This window comes from Talpa europaea, assembly GCF_964194135.1.
Source record: "Talpa europaea genome assembly, chromosome: 10".
In the NCBI taxonomy this organism is placed as follows: Eukaryota; Metazoa; Chordata; class Mammalia; order Eulipotyphla; family Talpidae; genus Talpa; species Talpa europaea.
In genome coordinates, this window is record NC_140077.1 from 19,090,652 (window position 1) to 19,108,222 (window position 17,571).

At 49.1% G+C, this 17,571-nt stretch overlaps 1 protein-coding gene across 3 annotated transcripts; it reads left to right on the forward strand.

Annotated features, from left to right (window-relative positions):
* ACTR1A (actin related protein 1A) lies at positions 1 to 14,263 on the forward strand (the record flags this gene model as incomplete). 3 transcript variants are annotated; one of them, XM_084244810.1, is made up of 11 exons in its annotated part: positions 1 to 48; positions 5,657 to 5,721; positions 6,946 to 7,021; positions 7,719 to 7,844; positions 9,378 to 9,502; positions 10,954 to 11,170; positions 12,032 to 12,128; positions 12,657 to 12,857; positions 12,959 to 13,020; positions 13,980 to 14,020; positions 14,161 to 14,263. In XM_084244810.1, the coding sequence occupies 11 exons, from the start codon at positions 1 to 3 to the stop codon at positions 14,261 to 14,263; spliced, it is 1,161 nt and encodes a 386-aa protein (XP_084100936.1). The 3 variants fall into 3 exon arrangements, with proteins under 3 accessions (XP_084100936.1, XP_084100937.1, XP_084100938.1); XM_084244811.1 differs by having other exon boundaries at positions 12,032 to 12,124; positions 12,683 to 12,857; XM_084244812.1 differs by lacking the exons at positions 5,657 to 5,721; positions 6,946 to 7,021 and having other exon boundaries at positions 12,032 to 12,124; positions 12,683 to 12,857.
* Between the last annotated feature and the right edge of the window lie 3,308 nt (positions 14,264 to 17,571).

Below are 17,571 nucleotides of genomic sequence, written 5' to 3' on the forward strand. Positions count from 1 at the left end.
ATGGAGTCCTACGATGTAATCGCCAACCAGCCTGTAGTGATCGACAACGTGAGTTGAGTCTTTACTATTTCTAAAGGGACTTAGGCTCTTCTCCCCGAAAGGATCGCTTCCCGAGTTTCAACCTGGGCCGCCGGCTCTTTGTCACTGGCCCGGCCTGTCAGGCGGGTTCAGCCGTCGCTACCTCCGTCCTCCCCCACGCCCATAGTCCGAAGGAAGGGAGGCGGGCCTGCAGTCACGGGATGGAGAACTTTGGGTGGATAAAGGGAAGAGCTGTGGTCCGAGCCGGGTCGTAGGCCCTTGGCTCGAGGGGCCTTAACCGCTCTGTGAGCGCCCGGCGCCCGCCCGCTCCCCAGTTTCGGGTAACTCTACTGGCTGCTGCGGCTGTCCATCTTGACCAGTGACCCCGCCTCTGGGCCTTGCCGGATGAGGGCAACCCTCTGCCGTGATTGGCTGTCGCCTCTGCCATTCTTTTGGGACGCCATACTGTTTCCCTTCTCTAAGGGGCGGGGCGGAGCTCGAGGACTGCAGGGATTGGTTTCGGGAACTCTCAGGGGCGGGGCTTGACAGTGGAGGGCCCGCCCGCGGGTGAAAGGCTAAATTGCCTAGAGTCAGTCCGGAGCCCAGCGACAAGGCGTTGTATTTGGGTGGAGCCCGAGAATCTGGTGCCAGAAATGGCCGCAGGATTTCAGTTATATCTGTGACTATAAACTGTAACCTTAATAAAGGTCGAAAAGGAGAGGAACAAAGCAAGCAGGCAGGTACCTTCCTCTTCGGAACGCCTAGTTGCTGGGGAATAAAATTGCTAAACATACATATTCGAGTCGGAATCTTACAAAAACTAGGTAGATAGTTAAGGCAGGAAGTTTGATCCTGATTTTACAAATGAGAAAACAAGCGCGAAGACATGAAGTGAGTCCAAGGTCGCACGTTGAAGACGCCCTAAATCCAGTGTTTTGTCCGCTATTCCTTTTGCTAGTACCCCACGCAAAATGCACCAATAGTGACAACTGCAAAGAATCTAATTACTCCTCTTATTTTGATCGGCGAGGGCGGTTGTAAAATAGCTGCATTGCACTCAAAGGTTGGGTCCCACGGGGATTGGTTGATACCTTTCTGTGCCCCTTCTAGGTCTTTCCATTGAGGATAAACTGCCAGTTCCCTTGGTCTTAAGCTGCCTGGCGGATTCACAGTGTTCATCCAGTTATTGAGACCTTGCAAATTACAAGGTCTTTTTGCATCCTGTTTAAAATTCAGCTCTGGGCCTCCCTGGTGGCACAGCAGGTTGAGTGCTGCGCTCTGAAGCTGTCCGCAGCCTCTGCAGCGCGGGTTCGATTCTCGGCCGGCCAGGGAGAAACCCACATGGCGGGGCAGACCTCTCCTGTCTCGCCCGCTGCTCACCTCAGCAGTCTGCTTGTTCTGCTCCCCGCTCTCTCTGGTGAATTTTCTCACCCTCCCGCACCTCTGACCTGTACCCCCGTTCTTGTATAAATAAATAAATCTTTAAAAATAAATAAAAAAAATAAAATTCAGCCCTGACAGTTGATAGGAATCACGCAGGAAAGTGAGGCTTGGAGAGATTAAATAACAATATTCAAACCTCCTGGCTTATAAATTGAGCCACCAAGACTCAGATTGAGATGGGGTTCCAAGTTCCTCAAACATCCATATCCATCACCTTGCTGTTAAGTAGTTAACAAAACTCTTGGGCAATCTTTTTAATAACATTCTTATTCACTTCCCTTTCCTATATACTTTTTTTTTTAAAGATTTATTTTTATTTATTTATACAAGCACTGAGTACAGTCAGAAGCGCGGGAGGGTGAGAGAATTCACCAGAGCCAGAGCGGGGAGCAGAGCAGGCAGAAGAGCCAAAGCACACTGCTGAGGGGAGCAGCGGGCAGCAGAAGAGGTCTGCGTGCCATGTGGGACCCTCCTCTGGTGGCCGGGGAGCAGCCGGGGATCGAACCGGTGCTGCAGAGGCTGCCGGCAGCTTCGCAGCCCAGCGCTCAACCGCTGCGCCACCGGGGAGGCCCTCCTATATATACCTTTTAAGACATACTCAATATACTACTATAAAACCTAAGTAACAATTCCTTAATATCAAATATCTCATCAGTGTTCACAGTTCACTAATTGTCACATTTTTTTAACAATTTGTCATCACTTTTTTTTTTTCCTAAGATTTATTTATTTATACAAGCACTGGGTACAGTCAGAAGCGCGGGAGGGTGAGAGATTTCACCAGAGCCAAAGCAGGGAACAGAACAGGCAGACTGATGAAATACACTGCTGAGGGGAGTGCACCATGTGGGACCCTCGCTGGTGGCTGGGGATCGAACCGGCACTGCAGAGGCTGCCGGCAGCTTCGCAGCCCAGTGCTCAACCACTGCGCCACGGGGGAGGCCCATGTCATCACTTCTTAAGAACTGCTGATTCACTTAATTTTAAGAGACACTGGAATTAGCTGAAGAGAAAAAGTCAATGTGTTTATTTATCACTGTCACTTGCAATGTGATATTCAGGTTGAATCCATCCCTGACTTGACAGAAAAGTGAAGAGGTGACTTACAGAGATATTCTCACTGTTCAACTAGTATTGAGACCTAAGGGTGTTCTTCATACCCAACTAGGTACTCTGAGAATGAAAAATAAAATACTATGTGAAAGGAGAAACATCATGAAGTCAGTGCTTGGAAATGCCGTAGAATAGGGGAAACATTAAAAGAGAGGTGGAGATACCGTGCGTATCTGGAAGTTACCTTGATCAACCCTAACCAAAGGACCAACTGCTTCTAATTTCCAGCCAGGTGTCTCCAGTAGTAATGTGGATCTGGTGTTGCCAGATCGTCTGATTATTTGAGAGAAATCAGAAATATTAAATTTTATAGGCATTCTTCAATTTTCAACTGTTAGAAGTTGATGTAAAAGTAGTTTATGGTCTAGAGAGAGAGAAAGAGTAGATTAGTGGTTGCCTGGGAGGGGATAGCTGGATGGAGAATGACTACTAATGGGTACAGCTTCTTGTTGGGATGATGAAAAAGTTATAAAATTAGATTACAGTGATAATTGTACAACTCTGCAAATATACTAAAAACCATTGAAACTTAAATGGGCAAATTGTATGGTATGTGAATTTGTACCGCATCTAGGTTCTTTTTTAAAAAGTACTTGTCTGCCTGACAATATATGTTTTTGAGCCAAAATGAGCCAACACTTACCTACCTCTGTCCTAAATCTGAGGCACCTCTGAGCAACTTTCCCACTTGTAAAAAGGGAAACAACTAGCCTCATTCCCATCGTGTCTAGAATTATCAGGAGTGCTGGGGATAAAGGTTGCCGAAGCCACAGGCTATAGCCAGCAGGTACTGGGAGAGCCCTGCTGTGGAATTGCCATTTGTTTGCCTATATCAGAAGAATGGTCAGTGGTGACTGGCAAGGGCTTGAGTCCTCAAAATCAAATACTTAATGAGACTACTTTTTCAAGAAACCTCTTGAAAACAAAGCACATTTATTTGGCTTTGCCAGAGTGAATGGCAAAAAGATTGGCAGCTAAATTGCCAAGTACACAGTTCCTAGTTATAAATATTGTTAAGGACATTGACATGACCCTTTTAAATGTTCTCCTGGTGTGGCTTAAGCAGAATAGAGGCAGTTCAGCCACTCCCTGTCCCCATCCATTTTGCACCCAACTGCTGACCTGGCAGCCAACTCTGGAGCTACAGGGACAAGCTGGATCTGGTTCTACCTTATGCATCATTCCCAAAGCTGCCTTCACCTTTCCTGCACCACCTCTGCCTGGGGCTTTTGGCGTTCCAGCTGCTCACTCAGGTCCCATACTTAGGCTTCATTTGCCAGTCATTTGCACTTGATTTTAATTTTAGCCAATATCTACTTGAGTACCTGCAAATGCCAGATACTGCTGACATGTAAAGCCTCAGACCTCAAAGAACTTGGGTTGGAAAGAGGCACAAATGGAAACCCCCAATTCTAATGAAAAGCAGAATGATATGCATAGTAATGATATGGTAGTAGGAAGAGAAGAATTCTCTCCAACCAGAGATTATTCTTAAGGAGAAAGGTGGTAATATTTGAACTGGGTCTGTTACCATCTCGTTAGGAACAACAGACAGGAAGAAATGAATGTGATATCTTAATCTGCCTTATTACTCAGACCGTAGTCCTTTTGCTAGTAAACTCAAAGTGAAATATCCAGAGAAAATATCTCTAAAAGTATCCAGAGTTCAAAGTACAGGACTTACCTTTACTTTTCTTGTTTTCAGTCTCTGCCAAAACTGCCAATTAGCTCCTTGGCATCACCACACCCAGATGAAGGTAGTGAGCAATTACTAGAAGCTTGAGCTAACAAGTTTCAAAAGCTCTCTTGTACAGTGCCGTTCTCACTATCCATGCTGCTATCCTGCAGCCCTTGGGTACAGTAGGTCTCCCTCCTTCCCCTCAGTTTACAGCTTCCCCTTTCCTAGACGCTCTGCTGTACTATCCAGGCTGATGGGTTCACCCTTGTTCCTGATCCTTTCCCTCTTCTCTTGGCAGCTTCCTGCCTCATAGAGGACTGGCTTGCCCTCCTCCCCCATACCTCTTTCCCTGGCCTTCAACTCTCCTCACTTCCTCCCTCTGTTACCAAGGTCAGGCAATAGGATGGCCTGTTCACCCTCTTTCTCCTATAGAAGCAAGAATAAAAATTTAAAAAAAAAGAAGAAGAAAGGGAACCAGGGGGATTGCTGGAAGCCTTTGTTGCAAAGATAACCTTGACCTTTAGTGTCTCCTAAAAGGTTTACTGCTTGCTGTGTGGGTTCTGGAAATTTCATACTCCACCCCAGGAGAAGTGGTCAGCAGACAGCAGGAAAAGGCTTGCCCCAGTTACACATGCAGCTGCAAGCCATGTTGTGGTGAAAGGGCAAAGGTCTCAGGTCTGTAGTGGTAGACGAGATAAGAAGGAAGAAAACGGGGTATATCTGGAGTCAGTGTTCACTTAGGTTAGGTTCTGGGAGTACCAAAGATGCTGGTAGGGAGAAGTCAGAATCTTTTCTGCTACCCACCAGCATACCAGGTATTGAGCAGCAGAATTGTAATCTTGGGTTTCTTCTCTTCTCAGACAGTGCTAACAACAAACACCCCACAAAACATAATGCACTGCCCCTGTGGTGATAAGCAGATGTGTTTGGTGGCAGGCAGCCGCAAGCATAGCAGCGCTCATGGTGGGATCGGTCACAGGGGTCCTGGAGGGCAGGGAGGGCTCCGCCTGAGTGGGAAAGCAAGTTGAAAGCACGCGGTGTGGTGTAGTAGAAGGAATCACACGCTCTTCCCCCCTTGATGATGTTCCTAAGCTGGGCTGCTTTGATGCTTCTGGGTACTGTCTTCTTGTCACGTTTTCTCTCTTTTCCCCTTTATTAACATTATTTTTAATCCCCAAAGTAAAAATGTTCAATGCCAAAAAATCAAACAATATTTGAGCACACAGTGAAAGTCCTCGTCGCCATCCCCAGTCCCGCTCCCTCCGTTTGGTGGTTCTATAGAAATGCTCATCAAATGCCTACATTATACACAAATTACATAAAAATGGACCATGTTATACATATTGTATGATATATATTTTGTTTTTGTGATACTTCTGACTTCTCTTTCTTCTCTCTCCTCAGGGGTCTGGTGTAATTAAAGCTGGGTTTGCTGGTGATCAGATCCCCAAATACTGCTTTCCAAACTAGTAAGTCATTCAGTAGCTTACTGAGCTGTTTGTCAGCTTTGCTGTAGACTCAGCCCTCCATCTCTTTTTTGTTTTTTAAAGATTAATTTTATTTATTTATGCATATAAGAACTGGGGTGCAAGCCAGAGTTGCAGGGGATGAGAGGATTCACCAGAGAGAGTGGGGAGAAGAACAGATGGATCTACTGAAATACCTTGCTGAGGGGAGCAGCAGGTGAGACAGGAGAGGCCTGCCATACTATGTGGGTCAGCTCCCTGGCTGGGGATCAAACTCATGCCGCAGTGGCTGGCAACAGCTTGATAGTGCTGAGATTTGACCCCTGCGACACCAAGGAGGCCCGAGGCCCTCCATCTTTTGGGAAGCAGAATCTCTCATTTGGGTCAGCCTTGGGACTCAAAACAGTAACAATCAAAGAACAGGAGCTTGCTTTTAGGGTAATGAAGGAAATAGTTGCCTATGTATTATAATTTGAGAAGGAAAAATGTTACCATTGGGTACTCATTGCTTTGGATGATTGCCCCCTCATTGAGTCCTCACACAGGATGGGGTTTAACATGGAACCATACCAGCCATCATAGTGAGATTGAGTTTCTCAGAGCTTTCCTCCTAAGGCCAAGAGATTGTGGGCAGGAGAAGAATACAGGCACCTGGGGAAGGAGCTTAAAGAGGAAGAAAAAGAAGACTACCTGTCAGCTACCCCATTTTTACTTAGTAGAAGGCCTAGGAAGGGAGGCTAAGGAGACTAAATTTTTATGGTTTATCATTCATTTTAAGTCTTGCTTTCTTGTCTTTTTTGGTCTACACATACAGTAAGTCTTCACTTAACATCACCAATAGGTGTTCGGAAACTTCCTCTTTAAGCAAAACTAAGTACAAAGCAGGTCCTTGAATAGTGTTTCCTTCAGAGTCACCTGGGAGACGTTTTATAATGCAATGTATTATAAAGTAATAGTGTAATTCAAGGACCTACTGTACATCGGGGAAAGATTCCACTAAAATTTCAGTAACTTATAAATATAATAAAAAATATTAAATAATATACAAATAATATCAGTCCATTGTAGAAACAGCAGGAAATGCAGAAAAGCAGAAAGAAGGAAATCAAAATCACCTGCAGCCTCACTCCTCAAAGATAATCACAGTAGACTTGAGTAAATTTGTGCATCTATACGCCTTTCCTGTGTCCTGTCTTGGAAAGTGATGATTCTTCTGCTTTTTTGTAGTGTGGGCAGACCCAAACATGTTCGTGTCATGGCAGGAGCCCTCGAAGGTGACATCTTCATTGGCCCCAAAGCTGAGGTAATTCCCAGTCCTACTGACGAACCCTCACCCAGCAGAGGCCCTTCACCATTCCCCACTTGGGGAGCAGGAGAATTCCCTCTGAAAATCTCCCTTTAGGTTCTCACTGTAGGCCTATTTGGTTTCTTTCTCCAAGGAGCAGCCTGATCGTGGAGAGATGTCTGCAACTCCACTTTGGGAACAGAGACTAGTCTAGAAAACAGGGCTTTGCCTTCTTTCTGTATTCTACCACTGCCTTGCCAAATTGACTGGCTTGGTTATTTTTTGGCAAAAGGGATTTGGAGGGAGAGCCTGGGTGGGGTACCCTGGGGATGAGTTAATTAGCTCAGTTTGGCAGAGCCCTCAGGCAGCTTCCAGAAGCTGAACAACAGAGTCATTGTTGCCAATCTTGGCTCCAGTGCTGAGACCCAGAAGTGGCAGTCAGGAGATTATGTCCTGTGACCCAGCAATAAAGAGGGTGCCTCCTGTCACTTGCCTAAGAGCCCCTGAGGGCCCATGGAAATACAGAAGCCCTCTGCTTTGTGGGCTACTTGGGCAGTTTGCAGCGTACAGGTTAGAGGCTTGGAGAATGGTGCCCTCCCTTTGCCTGAGTGAGGGCTGCAGGCTGAGAGCTCACAGTTGTGGGAGAGCAGGGTCTACCAGGCAGCCAGCTGAGAGGCTAGCAGCAGCTGCTGTAAGTCCTGCTCTCTGCCCGCAGGAACACCGAGGACTGCTGTCCATCCGCTACCCGATGGAGCACGGCATTGTCAAGGACTGGAACGACATGGAGCGCATCTGGCAGTACGTCTATTCTAAGGACCAGCTGCAGACTTTCTCAGAGGAGGTGAGGGTCCTGTATACAGGGCCACCCTGTGGGGTGTGTAGAGCTGGGCAGACCTCACCCCAGAGATATGAATGACAGTGATAAAGGTCAACAGTGTTTTGAGTCTTATTATGGGTCAGGCGCCAGCCAGCCATGTGCTTTTCAGTCATGTTCAATTTTTTTTTTTTTAAGATTTATTTATGCATAGGACTGGGATATAGACCAGAAGTGTGTGTGTGTCGAGTGGTGGCGGGGGGGGAGGTGGTGAGAGGATTCACCAGAGAAAGATTGGAGAGCGGAACTCAAGCCATTGTGGTGATAGCACTGAGACATAACCCCTACGACACCTGGGAGTCCCTGTTATGTTCAGATTTAATCTTCACACCATTCCTGTGAGCTATAGCTGGCAGTATCTCCATTTCACAAACAAGGGAACAAATAAGGTTCAGAAAAGCCAAGTCGTGTTTAAGATTAGCTAGTAAATAAAATAATAGAACTGGGATTCAAACCATCTTTCAGACTTAAGGGACTATGCACTAACTTCTAAGGAAGGATGTAACTCAACTCAGAAACATACAAGAGGGCCTCCCTGGTGGTGCAGGGGTTAAAGACACAACGCTATCCACTGCAGCATGAGTTCAATCCCCAGCCAGGGAACTGACCCACATGGCAGCAGACCTCTCCTGTCTCACCGCTGCTCCCCTCAGCAGTGTATTTCAGTAGATCCACCTGTTCACCTCCCTACCCTATCTCTGGTGAATCCTCTCACCCCCTTACACCTCTGGCCTACACCCCAGTTTTTGTATACATAAATAAATAAATCTTTAAAAAAGGAACATAAAAGAAAGTGCATAATAAGCTATCAGAGTTCCAGGAGAGGAATAGATCTCATTTTAAAAATTATGTTCAATATTGAAATTCAGTTGTCTATTTTGAAAAAAAAATTTAACTATTTTTTTTTTTTTAAATAGAGGCATGTTTTTTATTTATTTATTTATTTATTTTATTTATTTATTTGTTTGTTTATACATGCACTGGGTACAGTCAGAAGCGCGGGAGGGTGAGAGAATTCACCAGAGCCAGAGCGGGGAGCAGAGCAGGCAGAAGGACCGAAGTACACTGCTGAGGGGAGCAGCGGGCGGCAGGAGAGGTCTGCGCGCCATGTGGGACCCTCCTCTGGTGGCCGCGGAGCAGCCGGGGATCGAACCTGCGTCGCAGAGGCCGCGGGCAGCTTTGCAACCCAGAGCTCAACCGCTGCGCCACCGGGGAGGCCCAAAATTTAACTATTTTTATCATAATAACTCAGAATTTAGAGTTTAGCAACTCTTCTTGACAATCGGAGAGATATAGTAGATATTGGGACCTGTTAGGATCTGGGAGGGCAAGGCAGGGAAGTAAGAAGGTGGAAGCAAGGACAGGAGGCATGAATTTGGAAAGTCGAGAAACTGACATGGTTAGTGGTAGGTGACCAGCCATGTTGGGGCATTTCCCCAGTTACTAGTGAGGGGTAGAAACCTGGCCTCTCGTGATTGCCATCTGGGCATCTCTCATCAGCATCCTGTACTCTTGACGGAGGCACCTTTAAACCCACGGAAAAACCGGGAACGAGCTGCTGAAGTTTTCTTTGAGACCTTCAACGTGCCTGCCCTTTTCATCTCCATGCAAGCTGTGCTCAGCCTGTGAGTAGCAGCCTGGCAGGCTAGCCTGGCCGCCTGGGCGGGAAGCAATCTTTTGGTTGAACAGAGGTGGCCTCTCCTTGGGGTTGTTGGTTCAGAGTGACTTGAGCGCCCCCTGCCAGGGAAAGGTTGAAGGTAATGGGGAGGGGAGTATTGAGACCAGCTCTCAGGGCCCCTACTCTCAGCAGGTTTGGCACCTAAGGGTCTGGGCTGGACTGCTGGGAAGGCCACATACATTAGAGCCCTTCCTGAAGGCCCCTATAAAATGTTCAGGTGTTTATTCAGGGCCTACTTGGGCCAGGTGCTATGTGAAGCTGGTGAAAGGAATGTGACAAAAATACCACATAGTCCCTGTTCTGACCTCCCTGTCATTCTCCCAGCCTGCCTCACAGCAAGCTTAACTCTGCTCCCAAGCTTGTACACCAGTGACCTGCAAGTAGAATGTTTCACCCCATTAAGAAACTGAATCAGCGTTTAAAAATTGGGAAATTTCCTAGCAAAATCCAAATTTCTGGCTTCTCTGGGGGAAATGGAAAGAGCTGGTAACACTGGGGCCTGAATTCCTATAGGGCAGAATCAGCTGGAGCTGACGTAGCAGCTGCCATTTTAGATAGGGTTTGCAAGCTTGACTTCACCGCAGTCCACTCCATTCCCTGCTCTACTCCCAACTCTAGGACATTGTCAGTTGCCATTTATAAACATCATGAATTCTTTCCCCTCATATCACAGAAATATATGCCTGTGCCCTTGTTGTGACCAAAGAGAAAAGAAAACTTGACAGACCTAGAGAGCCATGTGGCGAAAAAGCTACTTTGTTCTATGGATGTGCAAATATTCTTTTTTTTAAGATTCATTTTTACTTATGCTTAAAAGAACTGGGGTACAGGCCAGAGGTGTGGGGGGGGTGAGAGGATTCACCAGAAACAGAGTGGGGAGCAGAACAGGCGGATCAACTGCATGACACTGCTGAGGGCAGCAGGGGGCGAGACAGGAGAGGTCTGCTGTGCCATGTGGGTCAGCTCTCTGGCAGGGGATCGAACTCATGCTGAAGTGGCTGGTGATAGCTTGATAGCACTGAGACTTTAATCCCTGCGCCACCAGGGGGGTCCAGACGTGAAAATATTCTTATTTTCCTTCACTCGTTTACTTTTCTTGCTTCGCCTCTGTAGGATTTTTCCTCTTGTTTAGAAAGTAAAAATTGCCCCTTAGGCCTGGTCCCTCAAGCAGGTCAGGCCTGCTCCTCTGGGAGTAGGGGGCCTTGGAGAAGCTCAGTGTTTTTCATTCAGGTATTCTAAGACTTGCTTTAGTGCCCAGCTTTCTTTGTGCTCAGTCCATTCTGAGGCCCCTGGAGAAAGCAGGCCCAGGCTTCATTTAGCTCACATGAACACTAAAAACAAATGAGATTATTCCCAGAATGAGGAGGCAGGATTAATAATTGTGCCCCTTTGCTTCAGTTACGCCACTGGCAGGACCACGGGAGTGGTGCTGGATTCTGGGGATGGTGTCACCCACGCTGTGCCCATTTATGAGGGCTTTGCCATGCCTCACTCAATCATGCGCATCGACATCGCTGGCCGAGACGTCTCTCGCTTCCTGCGCCTCTACTTACGTAAGGAGGGCTATGATTTTCACTCTTCCTCGGAATTTGAGATTGTCAAGGCCATAAAAGAAGTGAGTGCTTTCCCCTGGGCCCCAGGATGGATGGGAAGGGGAATAGCGCAGCCAGGACCTCAGTGACCTTGAATAAAGAGAGGCAGACTTCCAGGGGGTTGGGAGCAAGTGCCCCCGGCCAGACTCTGTTCTCCCCAGCCAGACTTACTGGCAGCTGTGTGATCTGAATCTCACCTTGACAGATTCACCTTCCCCAAGTGCTGCCATCTTGAGGGGGGAAAGAGCTGCTTCTGTATTTAAGCTGGGTAATGGGTGTAGGGGGCGTTCATTATGTTTTCTATACCTAATGTACAAATTATGTTATGTTTCATACATCATTTAAGAAGCCAGAATGCATGTTTTGTTTTTGGTTTTTTTTTATACTTATAAGGGACAGAGTGATTAGGAAAAGGAGAAGGAAAGAGAGAGGTACCTGCATAATCATATGCAGGCAGGAGAGCTACAGTTTTTGTTTGTTTTTAAGTAAACTCAGCCCTCCTGCCACCTCTGGCTCTAGGGAAACCTCCAGCTGAGTAGGGGGGCCCAGTGTCCTGTGAGTACTTAGAGACAGGTGCCTGGGCCTGGACTAAAATTAGGTTGTCGTCTCAGACCCAGATCCAAGAAGCTAAGTTTTGAAGTTTGCCCACCAAGGGGTGGAGCAGGTAGAAACTAACCTCATGCCACCAGTGAAGGCCGACGGAGGCCTCCCTATTCCTGCTTCAGGGCAACAGCTCTTCTGACCTCCAGGTCAGAAGAACAGCTCTTCTGACACATCCAGGATGGTCACTGTGTGGGGGCAGATTTCTGCAGCAGCACATCACCCCCCTGACCGAATAGGTACCGGGTTTCCTGCTGGCCTGACTATTGTGCTTGGTTCTGCAGAGAGCCTGCTACTTGTCCATAAACCCCCAGAAAGATGAGACACTAGAGACGGAGAAGGCTCAGTACTACTTGCCTGATGGCAGCACCATTGAGGTAGGTGGCCACACCTCTCCCTTTGCTTCCTTCAGGCCCCCAAAAGCTCTGGGCCCACAGAGATTGCCCCTTGGAGCCTGGAGAAATGTGATTCTTGAGCGGCACTGTCCCCTACAGATCAAGGTGGCAGGGACTTTGCTTCTGCTGTGTGGAGAAGAGGCACCAGAGACATTTTTCTAGGTCAGAATGGGGACAGGGAGCGGGGTGGTGAGTGCTGTCCTTAACCACTTGGACATAGGGTAGAGTGAGTGAGTTGCCTTTCCTTGCACCTCTGTTGACAGGAAGAAACACCCATGTACTAATGAGTGTGTCTGTTAATGCCACAGGTCTTCCAGCGGGATTAAACATAGGCGCTTCTTCCCTCTCATTTTCCAAGAGCCCTATTTGTTTCTATTTGTTCCCAGGAGCCCTGCTTTACTCCTTGAGTCTCCTGACATAGATCTTTCCCGAGTCTGGCTTTCACAGCCACCTGAGGAAGAGAAAATAGGCAGAGGGTTCATTTCCATTCCTGTCCCCAAAGGGACTGACCCAGCCTCAAACTTGCCCTCCACCCTGCAGATTGGTCCTTCCCGATTCCGGGCACCTGAGCTGCTGTTCAGACCAGACCTGATCGGCGAGGAGAGTGAGGGCATCCACGAGGTGCTGGTGTTTGCCATCCAGAAGTCTGACATGGACCTGCGGCGCACACTTTTCTCTAACATTGTCCTCTCAGGAGGCTCCACCCTGTTCAAAGGTTGGTTTTGCTCTCAGGGCCCTTCCCTAGGAAGTTTCCAGATGCTGCTGGGCCCACACACCTAGAGAATTGACTGGAGGTTCTTCTTCCTTCCCATTCAGGTTTTGGTGACAGACTACTGAGCGAAGTGAAGAAACTGGCTCCTAAAGACGTGAAGATCAGGGTAGGACCATGGTGGGGGCTGGGCTGGGTGCAGCTGGAGTGCCATGTGGCAGAGTGCCATGTGCTCCCACTCTTTTCAGGCAGCCGAGGCTACACAGGTCCCTTCAGGCTGCTCCAGGCTTCCACCCTGCCTCTGAAGTCTGTCACGGGAAAGTCCATTCTCAATTCTCTCTCTTCACAAAAGGGGGGCAGTCCTAATAATACCTAGCTGTAGCAAGTGTAAGGCTGAGGGCCCCACCTGTGGTCTTTCTGGAAAACTGCCATTGACAGGAACTTAACTATTGCTGCTCCCCTGTGACACATCCAACATTTTATTTTTTTTATTTTTTTTTTTTTAAGATTTATTTTATTTATTTATACAAGCACTGGGTACAGTCAGAAGCGCGGGAGGGTGAGAGAATTCACCAGAGCCAGAGCGGGGAGCAGAGCAGGCAGAAGGACCGAAGTACACTGCTGAGGGGAGCAGCGGGCGGCAGGAGAGGTCTGCGCGCCATGTGGGACCCTCCTCCGGTGGCCGGGGAGCAGCCGGGGATCGAACCGGCGCCGCAGAGGCAGCGGGCAGCTTCGCAACCCAGCGTTCAACCGCTGCGCCACCGGGGAGGCCCACATCCAACATTTTAGAGACTTCGGAGGGGAGCTGGCCTGCCTGAGCAGAGGAGGAATGCTAAATGAAGGAAAGTAGGGCCTAGCCCCCTCCCCCCGAGGCAGGCTGAATCTTTCCCTGGATGGCTTCTCTGGGAGCTGTAAATACTTCGGGCTGCTGGAAATCTGCTTCTCCAAATGAGTGTCACATGGACCCCAGCTCCCCCAGAGAGGCCACAGGGACATAGCTACATAACATTTTGTGAGAAATGCGTCTACTGCCTTGGGTGCTAAGAATTGGGAATGAAGATGAGCTGGGGGGGGTGGGGGCGGGGAGCGGGTGAAGTCTCACATTCTTCATTCCACCCACCCTTGCAGATATCTGCACCTCAGGAGAGACTGTACTCCACATGGATTGGGTGAGTAGTTCTTCCGGGAAGCTAAGGCATTGTTCCCCCTCCCCACCACATCCCTTTAAAGTTTGGCCCTGTGGGGATGGGCTAGCTCCACAAATGTCCACTCTCTCTCACAATGTTCCTTTGGATTCCCTCCACTGCAGGGGCTCTATCCTTGCCTCCCTGGACACCTTTAAGAAGATGTGGGTTTCCAAGAAGGAATATGAGGAAGATGGTGCCCGATCCATCCATAGGAAAACTTTCTAATGTTGGGACATCATCTTCACCTCTCTCTGAAGTTAACTTTAAAACTCGCTTTCTTGAGTCGGAATGTTTGTGAGGAACTGCTTGTGTGTGTGAATGTGTATGGGTGTGTGGGTGCGAGTGTGTGCACATATGCGAGTGCCGTGTGGCCCATGGATCCCAGGGCCTATAAAGGACGATGAACTAACCATAATGGTGATGGCCCAAGGCCTGGGGTTGACCACTAACTGGCCCCTGACGGGGAGTGCTGGCAGAGGGCCCCACTCCTCCGTCAGCTGGGCCTTTGTCTGTGTGGGACTATGTTTACTACCAGAGGAAGACAGAGAGGGAGGTAAACCCAACCCCAGGAGATCTTGCTGCTGCCCATCCCAGGTGGGGCTGCCCCACGCTCACCCCCACCCGCAAGGTGCCCTGAGGCCCAAGGCAGCTGCAATCTCCCCTTACTCATTCTGCTCTTGATGCCTCTTGATCATGGCTGAGACTTGGAGCCGGGGTTGAGTTCTGTCTAGTTATGTTGCAGTTTTGGTTTGGGAAGATGGACAAGCACTCCAGGAGCTATTACTGATTCGGGTCAGAAGGCAGGCTGCCTTCAACCTCCCCTGGGGACCAGGACCACAATGGGCATTTGAGGAGGGCAGGCGTAGTGCCACTTCGGATGGACACCAAAGTTTATGCCCCAGTCCCCATCCAGGCTTAAGGAGCCTCTTGACTCCAGGCCCTGTTACTTTTCCTTTATCCTTGGGCAAGGCCATCTTCAGTTTTATTTATTGAAGTGTTTGTTCAGTTTGGGGACTGAGACAGGGAGCTCACTGCCTCCTGCTACAGTCGCCCTGTTCACACTAATGTTTACAGCACCTAAGCTTAGCGTAGCACCCAGGGCCCTGCCACTCCCTGCTGATGGCAAGCTGACAGTATCCACAGGTCTCAGGACCATCTGGGGTCTAGGCTGCATCAGTCACTCCACTTTCCTCTTCCCTTTTCCATTTGCTTCCTGCCCTGGAATCAGCAGGCTGGTCATTGGTTGGATTTTCTGAAGTAGAAGGTAGAATCACTTATTGGCAGAAGCTCCTAGCAAAAGACGAGTGTTGGGGATTCCAGCCCCTTTAGGACTAGAGAAAGAGCTGCAATTAACCAAGTTGCCTTTTCCCACTCCGGCTGATGGAGGTGGCGGGTATGCAGTTGTTGTAACAACGAAAGGCCCCCTCTAGGATGATTCTATGCCATTCTTGACTTTGGACTTGCTTACAGAGGGAGGAGACCAGGCCATTGTACCCAGAGCTGAATGTCAAGACCCAGGCTGATCTCTGGTCTAGGTGCCTCCCCTGGACTAGGTTGTGCAGCAGCAATCCAAAGGCCCTTCTGCCCAGATGGTGCAAAGCTGGGGCTAGCACATCTTCACTGGCACTCTCACCTGTGACACCAAGACCTACCCCCATCCCAGGTTCCATCAGTATTCTCCCCCATGCCGTCCAATGGCCAAAAGGCCCTGCCAGGTATGGGCCACAGCAGCAGGTGTGTGTGAAAGCGATGTGGCAACCCGTGGACTGCAGTGTGCTTAACCAGCTCACCTCCCTTCTCTTAGCCCAAGCTTATCCCTCGCACAGCCTCACACAAACCACATTGCCTGGTGGGGCCCAGTGTACTTAAATAAAGTTGTTCCAATAGACATGTCAGCTGGTCTGTTTGAAGCTGGAGCTGTGGGCCCTGAGGTGGTGGGCTGGGCCTCAACCATTCTCTAGAGGGAGCTGTTGCACTGGCCAGACCTGGCCAGACCTCAACCCAAGTCCCAGCCTGTCCAGATAGAGAGCAAACAGTGTTCATGCCAAAGCCCTGGTTCAGGAACTAAGGGTCTCAATGCACAGGGTCTCAGTGAGCCCTGTGCACACATTCAAACGCAAAGGTGCGACTTCATGCTGAATATAGGGAGCAAGTCAAAAGAGAGCAAGACAGCTCTCTTTTTAAACTCATACTTAGGAAAAACTGCCAAGCCCTTTACAAATGTTCAACCAACATGTGATCCAACAACCCTACAAATGTCTTTATTACTCATTTTACATAAGACAAAACAGAACACAGAAAGATTAGGTGTTTTCCTAAAACTCTGCCCTTTGTTAGCTGGCATTGGAACCAGGCAATGAAGCTTTAGAGCTAAAGTTCTTAACCACGGAGCAGACCCTCAAAAAGCCACTGACCTACAACAGCGGTTCCCACTGGAGGTCAGTTTGGCTCTCCAAGACACAGTACACAGTTGGCAAGTTTGGAGGTGGCTGGGGAGCGCTGCTGGCACTGGGTAGGGCCAGGGATGCTGCTAACACCCACAACAAAGGACTACCCAGCCCCAAATGTTCTAGAGCCAAGGTTCTCAGTCTCAACTATAGGAAAAATTACCGGAGCTGCCCAAAACCGCAGTGCCCAGGCTATCCCCCCAAACCCGGGGAGTCAGAATCCAGGAAAACAAAACTCAGACATCAACATTTTTTAAAGTTCCCTAACTCTCAAGGTTGAGGCCCTCTGGCCTGGAAGCAGTGCCCTTACTTGCCCACCATGTCCAGAGTGGCACGTGGGCATGCACTAGGGCCACAGCTGCCCGCCTGAAAGCCATCTCACTCCCAAGTCCCCACGCAGCTATCTGCACATTCTCCCTGTTTCCTCATTGAGTCCAATGTGGTGCCCTCCTAACCTTTGGAAGAAATGCTCTTATTAAGTGAAGAACCCTGTTCTCCAACCCACCACCCCCACACGCAGCACAGACCTCAGTAATGGGAACAGAATGACTGACTAAACAGTCCAACGAGATGCACCTCCAGAGGCCGGGCGGGTTTGGGGGGGGCATTCAACATTGGCAGCGTGCTAGTTCAGGCATGGCTGAAGCAGAGAATTCTGAGGGAAATCACTGGAAGGGAGGTGACGTGGCACTTCCAATCTGCTTCCCCTGGTGGGAAGGGAGTGGTTGCAGTATCAAAAGTGGCTGCCGCACCCCCTCAGAGCTCCAGCCCAGATGGATATTGGGACAGGGAATCCCTGCCCGGCAGCAGTCCATCCCTTTCTTGGTCCTCTTCATTCTCCTGCCCCACAGTTGGAGGCAGATCCCTGAGCACATACATCCTAGCCCTTGCCCATGCTAGACTGCACAGCCAAGCAGAATCTTAGACCCCGTGACACTCCTGGCTTAGCCCCAAGAGCCCCCATTCTGCCATCTGTTCTCCAGCCGGCAACCAAGAAAGGCAGAGGAGTAGGACACCAGATGGGCAAACATGGCTCCTTCCCGGGGCTGTGGGCAGTGTCCCCAGCAGAACGCCTGGCCACACTGC